This window comes from Limulus polyphemus, unplaced genomic scaffold, assembly GCF_000517525.1.
Source record: "Limulus polyphemus unplaced genomic scaffold, Limulus_polyphemus-2.1.2 Scaffold699, whole genome shotgun sequence".
Taxonomy (NCBI): Eukaryota; Metazoa; Arthropoda; class Merostomata; order Xiphosura; family Limulidae; genus Limulus; species Limulus polyphemus.
The window spans coordinates 152,889-163,740 of record NW_013666309.1 but is presented as its reverse complement, the minus strand read 5'-3'; the positions used below and the strand labels follow the sequence as shown (position 1 = coordinate 163,740).

General features: G+C 33.7%; 1 protein-coding gene across 1 annotated transcript; it reads right to left on the bottom strand.

Moving 5' to 3' along the window:
- Positions 1-1,615: 1,615 nt before the first annotated feature.
- LOC106460053 (homeobox protein SIX6-like) lies at positions 1,616-9,353 on the bottom strand. The gene is made up of 2 exons (XM_022386667.1): positions 8,716-9,353; positions 1,616-2,032 (listed from the first exon to the last, which is right to left on the bottom strand). The coding sequence occupies exons 1-2, from the start codon at positions 9,351-9,353 to the stop codon at positions 1,738-1,740; spliced, it is 933 nt and encodes a 310-aa protein (XP_022242375.1). The 3' UTR covers positions 1,616-1,737.
- Between the last annotated feature and the right edge of the window lie 1,499 nt (positions 9,354-10,852).

The window sequence follows — 10,852 nt, the reverse complement described above, 5'->3', positions numbered from 1 at the left end:
AACACGTATTTTGTTATATTTAGATATAGATTTTAGTAATTACCACGTGTTTTGTGACATATATATATAAGACCATGCGACGAACACGTGTTTTAGTACATTTATATAGGACCATCGATGAACACATGTTTTGTGACATTTGTATAGGACCATGCGACGAACACATGTTTTGGAACCTTTATATAGGACCAGCGACGAACACGTGTTTTGTGACATTTGTATAAGACCATGCGACGAACACATGTTTTGGAACCTTTATATAGGACCAGCGACGAACACGTGTTTTGTGACATTTGTATAAGACCATGTGATAAACAAATGTTTTCTAATCAAAACACTCCGATGAGTTTCAGTACCAAACACGTTTTTTTACATGTATACAAGGTTTATTAATAAACACGTAACTTACTACATTTATATAACTTTCAACAATAATAATAATGTTTTCTTACGTCAAAGCACTTACATATATTTCACACACCAACAAATAGTTTATTTCTATAAGCCTAAATCAAATCACGAGCTATATCACGTTCACTGTTAGTTCACTAATCCAGTGCTAATTGAGCTAATAAAAATACATTCTGGAGATACAGGTCGTGCGTTTATTTAAGTTTATATAAATGTCTCCGAATAAATTCCAGTTTGCGTTAAACAAAGTTAAGAATAATAAATACTTTTAACAATAGACGTGTTTTGTTACTTTTTAGTAGATCTTAATAACAAACACGTGTTAATTATCAATTATATAGATTTCAGTAAAAACACGGGTTTCATTAACTAACACACAATAAAGACGAAATTACACTATTATGAACTGTATATGCAACGATATAAGAATATATACACGTGCATATGAAAACACTGAGAATTTTTTAAAGTTCTGTAATACTATACTTATAAATATTCTACAATTGTGACAGAGCAGTTATTGCACCTACAATAAATAATTTTAAATGTGTAGTTCTAGCCTTACAGACAATATTGTACCAGAACATTCACTGGATTCATATCTTTCTGAGATTTCTAAAATTTAAGTGAAACGAACATTTTACAGCAGTTTTAAAAACAAAGTGTAAGTTACCAAAGGTGTATTAAGTAATGATAAAATGAACTAAATAAACAAATATTTCCTACTATAGTGTGATCTTCTAAATGGCCTCCGAGTGGCACAGCAGTATGTCTGCGGACTTACAACGCTAGAAACCAAGTTTCGATACCCGTGGTGGGCAGAGCACAGATAGCCCATTGTACAGCTTTGTGCTTAACTACAAACAAAAATTCTTAATGTAAAATTATAAATCTGATGGTCATGAAATAAGCCAACTAATTTTGTAATAAATTTTACCAGAAGAGTCGTTAAAATGTTTAATAACAACTACAGTTAATAGCAATTAACTTGATTGTAAATAATAGACAAACCACAAAAACCCACTGTGACTATTCTGTCTTAGATCATCATCTGGAAAGCACTGTTGTTAACCGTGTTTCCCACACTTTCAGAAATACGTCTATAATGTACAAGTTTCAGAAAATAAAGTTAGCGGGTCGTTGAAACGCAAGTAAATAATTTTGTTAACATAACTTCTGAGCATTAAATATATTTGAAATTTAGTTTAAAAATTTTTTTACTTATTATTCACAAACACTTTTTTAACATTTATGAAAGTTTGCTGCTAGATAGCGCTCTAACTCTTTCATTATTTACTGTTTCGTCTTTCGATGATCCACTGTAATTCATTTCAAATATTTTGATCTTCCAAAAACCCTTGTATCTCTTTTACTTCTTGTTTCGTAAACGTCTTTGTTGGAACTTTCGTCAAAGTTAGATGAAGCTATACTTGATATGATACCTAAGCGTTTAGAATCGTAGAATGTTTGATCTTTATTTCTATCTAAAGTACGTGATGACATCGAATTTTCAACCATTAAGGAGCGATGAGATACACTTTGTTGATGAAGGGTGTTGTTTTCCAGCTTCTCTGCCCGGCTGGTGCTGGCGTCGGCCATGTACTGAGACTGGTGAAACAATCTATAAAACAAATATTAATGTTGGAGTAATACATTTCGGTAAAGGAAGTGGGCAGTATGTTGCATATTTCTTAACTTCATGTTGGGCTGCTAAGAGAAAAGCAGTGTAATAAGAAGTATTCAGGAATACTATATGTAATTCATATTGAGCTGGTAATCCTATAGTAAGGTTGTAAAATGTATTATGTAATTAAGTCGTAATTATTCTTCACAAGTACAGCCTCTATTTTATGATGAGTCAATCAAAGCAAAGTAACGTTGTAATAGTGAAGTATGTAATGAACAAACCTGGCGTTAAGTATAAGCAACCTATCTGCTGTATTTCAATATTATAGATCTATAGCACTTTTACTGACAGCTTTGTGTCGGCCACTTCATAGAAACAAAATCCGTGGTAAGAATATGCAAAGAAATTGTTAATATCATTGTCAGGCATGATTCACGTTCATTTTCTCCCTTTAAGATGGACTCTGTTAATATTTTCATGATACAAAAAGTATTTATATTTAGAGTTGAAAAACTCGCATGCTATTTGAAAGCAATAAAATATTAAGAAATTCGACTGTAAAGTTAAATATTATCTTAATTATTTCACAGTATCGTTAAGGTAGTTTTCCTCTATCTTTCGCTGCATTGCATAGGAAATAATTCTTAATCCATTAACAAAAAAAAAAAAAGGTTTTGAGGATTTATACGTCTTTTTTCTAACTTTTAACAATTGCTTTAATTAGCAGGCTCATAATACTATTATTTATCTTTATTCAATACCTTACTATGCACGTTGTATATCCTCATTAGCTACACTTCAAAGCATAATTTAGAAGTTATATATATCTTGCTCTGGCAGTTCCGTAGAGTGATCTTACTGCCTAACAAATAAAAAGCTCAGTATTTTGAGTTTGGTTATTTAGTTTGAGATTCATGACTAAGCGACTCTACTTCGCTGGAAGTTCTTCAAACAACCCTCAGATCATTTAGAAATATTGAGATGATTTAGAAAAACAGGAATTTCAGCCAATCAATCTTTGTTGTTTCCTCCCCTTTATAAACTTAATATAATCAAATAGAAAATCACCAGCTTAGGTGTTGATACAAAAGTCGCGTGTGACCGACCTGACTTGAACTCAAGTATATTGTGAAAATAAATCCTCAAAATAATAATGTGACGCTACAAAGTCAGCTCATCAGTTCATGTGTAAGTCATTGAACAATTCAGTAATTAATTAACGGAGTTAAATACATGTACAAAAACTATCACAACTGCTTGTGAATCATATAAAACGACCAAACTAAACTGTATTCAATTAATTATCGTCAATGGTCGTTAGCACATCAGAAATGTATTTAGAACAAATCAATCAATCTCAGTGATTATAATAACGTAAAACCAGTACTTAAGAAATCAAATTAGGATTGAATCAGGTTTTACATTTCTAAACAAAAAAGTTTTTTTCTGTAAAGCAAAATTTCAGTTTCTTTCTTTTCCTTCATTACATACTTTAAAGAAGACAAAAATATTTATTTCAAGGGAAAGAATTTATAAGTATCAAACGAAACTCCTTTTCCAGTCAAGTGTAATTTATAAGTATCAAACGAAACTCCTTTTCCAGTCAAGTGTAATTTATAAGTATCAAACGAAACTCCTTTTCCAGTCAAGTGTAATTTATAAGTATCAAACGAAACTCCTTTTCCAGTCAAGTGTAATTTATAAGTATCAAACGAAACTCCTTTTCCAGTCAAGTGAAAAAAAAAAATTTAGTTTTTAAGCAAAAAATCAATTCACTATAATCCAATAGATAAAAAAAGTTACATCTGCATTTATTTTAAGCATGTTAAGTTTAACAATGTAAATAAATAAATAATTATCAGATGAAGATAAAATGGACGAAATTATAGTGTCGAAGTAATCAGGTTATTTCGTTGGCTTAATAAATTCTTTGTTTGACTCTATTCGTTTCATACATTTAAGCCGATGATGTAGGACGATTTTCTAAACGATTAGAACTTGTTATGGTGCTAATATTATAGGGTTAATAAAATAAGCAAAAAATTGTTGATTTTCTGAATGATACAACATCCTATTATTTAGCAATAGTTTTTCTTTTTTTTGAAACCTGAATTTCAAAGAGAATATTGCTCAGTTGGCTTCAGATCACAATTTTGTGTTTTCATTAAAATATGTATATAGATATTGCACTTCCATGATTCGATAATGCACGAATACGAAATCTACCACCCTGCCAATCATCATAGTCTAGAAATGTTATCACATATGTAATCAGTCACAGTTTACATTCTAAAAGTTTACCAGGTATAATACCAAAATTTACTAGATAGCTGGAAAAACCACCACGTTTTACTAATAAAGGTTAGCTTCTATGAAATTATGCATGTATACTATCAGTGTTTGATCTTTAGAAAACTTCTCACATATTATATCAACATTAGCATATGAGAAAGTTCGCCATATATACAACCATAAAATATGTGTTACAGGAAGTTCGCTGCCACCTGTTAATATTCTGATGAATTAACCATTAGATCAATCAAAATTTGCTTCTCAGAAAAATACTAGTGGGTGCAATAAGAAAACAATGCACCACATTAACAGCAAAATTTAGTTTATAGAAAATTCCTCATGTATATTATCAATGCGTTTACATTAAAATAGCCACCACCAATACTGACAGGGATTGCGTCCCTTTCTAAGGTACCTACATAACTGGAGAGAACGCTGCACAAACTTCACATTGTCCTAATTGAAATGTTTGGAGAGAACGCTGCACAAACTTCACATTGTCCTACTTGAAGTGTTTGGAGAGAACGCTGCACAAATTTCACATTGTTCTAATTAAAGTGTTTGGAGAGAACGCTGCACAAACTTTACATTGTCTTAATTGAAATGTTTGGAGAGAACGCTGCGCAAACTTCACATTGTCCTAATTGAAATGTTTGGAGAGAACGCTGCACAAACTTCACATTGTTCTAATTCAAGTGTTTGGAGAGAACGTTGCACAAACTTTACATGCTATTCTAATTGAAGCGTTTGGAGAAAACGCTGCACAAACTTCACATTGTTCTAATTGAAGTGTTTGGAGAGAACGCTGCACAAACTTCACATTGTCCTAATTAGAGTGTTTGGAGAGAACGCTGCAAAAGCTTCAGAAACTGTCCTAATTAGAGTGTGGTTACATTAGATCTAACAAAATCCTTGCGGGTTTGTTACAAAACTGATTTATGGTAGATAAAAATACTATAAACGCTTCATTCATCCCACTGTAACAGCAAAATTGGTTGACCTGAAATTTTAAATGTTCGTAGGTCAATTTCCTGATATCATTGAATAGTTTCATACATAGAAGATCGTACATTGTGAATACTTGAGCGATACAACCGATTTAGTTATCGAAGTTTCCACATATCTAACAACATATAATTTCTCCCTTCTCGAGTTCACATAATTAGTGACGTTTTCCCATATTTGCGTACTTTGAACATTATTAATCTTCATGCCTAGTGTGTCGCTGTATTTCTTTTTGCTAAGATCTCCTCCAAGAATGTACTTAATGTGTCACTGTATTTCTTTTTATTAAGATCTTCTCCAAGAATGTGCCTAGTGTGTCACTGTATTTCTTTTTGTTAAGATCTCCCCCAAGAATGTGCCTAGTGTGTCACTGTATTTCTTTTTGTTAAGATCTCCTCCAAGAATGTGCCTAGTGTGTCACTGTATTTCTTTTTTTTAGATCTTCCCAAGAATGTGCCTAGTGTGTCACTGTATTTCTTTTTGTTAAGATCTCCCCTAAGAATGTGCCTAGTGTGTCACTGTATTTCTTTTTGTTAAGATCTCCCTCAAGAATGTGCCTAGTGTGTCATTGTGTTTCCTCTCGCTATGATCATCCCCAAGAACATGCTGGAAGGGCTATTTCATATGTTCAACGGGCCAGGTTTCCGGATACTTTTGAGAAGGTAATGTATATGAGCAGTGCTTACATTTTATAAAACTCACCACATTTACTTTCAGACATAACAGTAACTGGAAATTTATACATAAAGTAGAAAATGGAAAATGAGGAATATGGCGCTACAATTGAGAAATCTAAAGCTAGGCCTCAACAGAAATCATGAATTAGATACAATCTGTTTCTGGACATCCCTCCATCGTCAACAGAAACTAAGACATGTTTCTTTACTTTTTAATGAGATGTTTTAGGTTATGAGATCAATTCCACCAACCAGAATGGAAACAATTCTAAAGAGCTCTAACACGTGTTCCACCACTAAAATTTAATAAGATTCGAGTTTTCCAGATAAACCAAACCACATTGTAGTTGTTTACTCTAAACAGAGCTATACTAAAGACACCTGTTGGCCAGTTTCAAGCTAAGTATGGAAGGGGCATTGTCTGTCTAGAATAACTAGCCATCCAACCTATTTTAATATGAAAGAAGGAGCAACTTTTCCGTTGTCTTGTTTCGCGCTATTTTATTATTTCTGTCTTGGAACTTTTACTGACTTTCTAGACCATTTTTGCTGATATAAAACTATCTTACAGTTAGTATCAGGACTAATTCTACCAGCTATTTTAACATGTTTCTTTTGCTCAAAATTTTGAAAACATCTTACCCTCGAGTCAATACAGGAGTTAAATTAGACAACGTCTGCAGAAAATGGAGCGATTTGTTTAGTGATGTACTTAAGATGACTTGGCCTTTTTACTCAATTATTTGTGATTCTCACATCTATTGGAACTTGAATTTCCAGAAGAAAGAAAAAAAACACATACGTACTTTAACCGTATAAATAAAGTTGATATTAAACTCCGTGGTGTCTCAAGCAGAGGAAATCACCTTCACTATCCTTCCAAACCAAAAGTAGTTTTATTGACATTTCATGGCATGCCATCCTTCCAAACCAAAAGTCGTTTTATTGACACTCCATGGCATGTTATAATTCCAAATCAAAAGTAGTTTTATTGACACTTCATGGCATGCCATCCTTCCAAACCAAAAGTCGTTTTATTGACACTCCATGGCATGTTATAATTCCAAACCAAAAGTCGTTTTATTGACACTCCATGGCATGTTATAATTCCAAATCAAAAGTAGTTTTATTGACACTCCATGGCATGCTACAATTCCAAACCAAAAGTAGTTTTATTGACACTCCATGGCATGCTACAATTCCAAACCAAAAGTGGTTTTATTGACATTACAGAGGATGCCCAAAAGGTACAGTATACAATTCGAGCATTTATTGACATTCTGATCGAGAAGTATATCCAGTTGTTATATAACTCTATCTTCGCAGCCGGTTCGAGATGCAACCACCTACAATTGCCAAATTACTCAATATTATATTCAGTTTCCTACATGTCTTTACAAAGTGTTTAACTACAATGATTTTCTCCAACTTCCACTTCTTACCTATTTCTTTTGTATAAGCATTTTTCCAAGTAATAAATCCATACTCTCTTTACTGCCTGTCATTCCTTAGCTAACGCTGCTTTAAAAAATTTTAAGTCACTGTGTTAATTTGTTTGTTCTGAATGCTGTTTTACTTACCTTTACAACGTCACATAAGAAAAATTAGATTATTTACACTGCATTTTCATTTCACTGAAGAAACAAACGTATCACTTACATTAAAGTAAACTCTACAAATATACTGTTACTGGTGACAGTTTGAGAAATTCACTGTCTAAACTACCAGCGTTTATCTCTCAGTAAAATTACCGTTTAAACTACCAGCGTTTATCTCTTAATAAAATCACCGTCTAAACTACCAGCGTTTATCTCTCAGTAAAACACCGTTTAAACTACCAGTGTTCATCTCATAGCAAAACACCTTACAAACTACCGGTGTTTATCTCTCGGTAAAATTACCGTCTAAACTACCAGCGTTTATCTCTCAGTAAAACACCGTTTAAACTACCATTGTTCATTTTCTAGCAAAACACTTTACAAACTACCGGTGTTTATCTCTCAGTAAAATTACCGTTTAAACTACCAGCGTTTATCTCTCAGCAAAATTACCGTTTATCTCTTAGTAAAATCACCGTCTAAACTACCAGCGTTTATCTCTCAGTAAAACACCGTTTAAATTACCAGTGTTCATCTCATAGCAAAACACCTGACAAACTACCGGTGTTTATCTCTCGGTAAAATTAGCGTCTAAACTACCAGCGTTTATCTCTCAGTAAAACACCGTTTAAACTACCAGTGTTCATCTCATAGCAAAACACCTTACAAACTACCGGTGTTTATTTCTCGGTATGACACCGTATAAGCTACCAGCATTTATATCCTGGTAAAACATCGTCTAAACTACCCGCGTTTATCTCCTAGTAAATTCCCTGTCTAAACTACCAGCGTTTATCTCTACGTAATATCATCGCCTAAACTACTATTACTAAAATCACTATCAGTGTTTCTCTCTCTCTTAGTAAAACACCACCTTGACTACTAGGGTTTACCTACTAGCTAGTTAAATCAACATCTACATAACCAATGTTTATCTATTAATAAAACATCATCATGACTACAAGTATTTATCTCTTAGTAAAACCACCACCTACACTACCAGTGTTTATCTTTTAGTAACTCAAACACGCATGTTTGGCAAACTTTTACTTATTAAAAATTTATCACATAAGACTGAAGTGTTTTGTTCTTAAGCTGTTCTTACCTATTTTTTACTGCAGCCGCTCGGTCCCTCTGACGGCGATTCTTGAACCAATTGCCCACTTGAATAGTGGTGAGACCCGTAGCCTGAGCCAGATATCGTTTCTTATCAGGGTTAGGGTAAGGATCCTTAATGTACCATTCACGTAGTAAGTTCCTAGCACATTCTTTGAAGCAATGCGTTTTTTGTTCCCCATCCCAGATGGAAGGCGGAAATGGAAATTTTTTTCGTACACGATATTTATCAACGGGACCAAGGGACTTTCCTCTCTTTTTCTCGGCCTCAAGATAGTGGGCTTGGACCCACAAATTTTGCAGCTTAGCATGGGACTTTCTAGAGAATCGTTGACATTGAAGGATACTGTATAGCTCTCGGAAGTTACCGCAGTGGAAGGCCACTATCGCCCTGGCGCGAAGCACAGCTTCATTCGTGTCAGCTTCAGCACTGAGCGGATAGGCTACTGGTAACGACCAAAGAAAACGAGCTAGTCTGCTAACGTCACCGCTCTCTTCAAGAGCTTCGCACACCGCTACCATCTGTTCTACGCTGAAGCTAAACCTAGGAAGATGAAGCGCAGGGTAGTGATCACCCACTTCCCCGGAAACTAAGCTTCGGAGATTTCCTAAAGAACTGAAATCCATACTTGACGCATTTGTTATCTACCAATATGCTTGGGTAAATGAAATGACTTGAAAAGTATGAAATACAGAAACAGACCAAAATATGATAATTTTCTTCAGGTTTTGCATATTATGAGATATGTCGAATGCAGTACTAACATCTTCCCTCGTGTTTCATACCGATTTATCTAGCATTTCTCACAGGCGGAGCTAAACCGAACAGTGGGATGTTCACACTTCAAGTAACATGAGCTTATTCGCTGGCGATAAATCCATCGATCGTTTGACAACATTTGATTCGATGGTTTTAAAAGTTACTCCAATCAAAACTTTGAAAACATTTCTTCGTCGCAATAAACGTCGAGATCTTCGAGTTTACAGGAAGAAAAGTAGAAACCAAGGGTATTAAACCTCCTTGATTCATTGAAATTAAGTGTGAAAATCCTGATATTAACACTCTCATAACAAGTTTATATTTACCGTTGAATTCATTAAGTTGAAAGAAACTGTAGATATTTAGTGTTTTTGTTTAAGCGAAATCAAGATTGTCAACGAATTTTAACAAGTGTTTAATTTACCTTATGACAAAGGAAGACAAGAAGCGTTTTGTTATTAGTGTTTAGAGGAAATTTAAATTGGACAACATTTAAAATACATATATCAAATGAATAAAAGTTATATATATGTACTGTTCTTTGTTGGTCAATCCCATCACTGTTAAGTTTTGTGTTTACATACGATATAAATTCACAGCCTTGAAATTTAACAACCACCTGCTACGTTTACATTTTATCTAATAAATAGAAGCAACCAATATCCAATGAAAATCCTTTATTTCCTCGACGTTTCACCTTACGGCTCTATCAAGCTCTGTCTTGACATAACAAACAGCTGAAATGAACACGCTTTCATTCTAATGTGTACTACTCTACCTGAATTTCTATGTATATACTTATTTCGGTTTAAATGCTAAAAGCTGGCGAAACAGTGGAAGCTAATAGGCCTAATATTTGTGATCAAAATCATGTGAGCTGTCAGATGTTGTTGTTGTTTTCACATTCATCCTAACCTGTCTAATTTTCTTCAGAAAATAATTTTTCTGTCTCCTTTCGTTTAAAATACGATCGTCAGCTAGCGTATGTAATTATATTATATTATATATAAAACTTCTTGACCTGTCCGCATTAAAACGTTTATTTACACGTGTGCTGTAGCTCTGATTCTCGTGCAAGTTTTGTTTTTTTTTTCTATTTTTTCATTCGAGACATCATTCAGTGAATAGCACGTTAAGATCTTAGAACTGTTGTTCTCGGAAATTCCTGAGTCTGTGTACATTGTAGGCAAGTTCGCTGCACTTTTGGTGTCTTGAAGTCCGCTAGGTTAATCCGACCTGGATTCCACTTCAGTATTCGATACAATCGCATCGAAATAAACCTGTTATTACAATAATTATATACGTACATATGTATATATAACAGGCAAATTTACTAAATTGCATCAAATAAGTATAGGAAAAAATT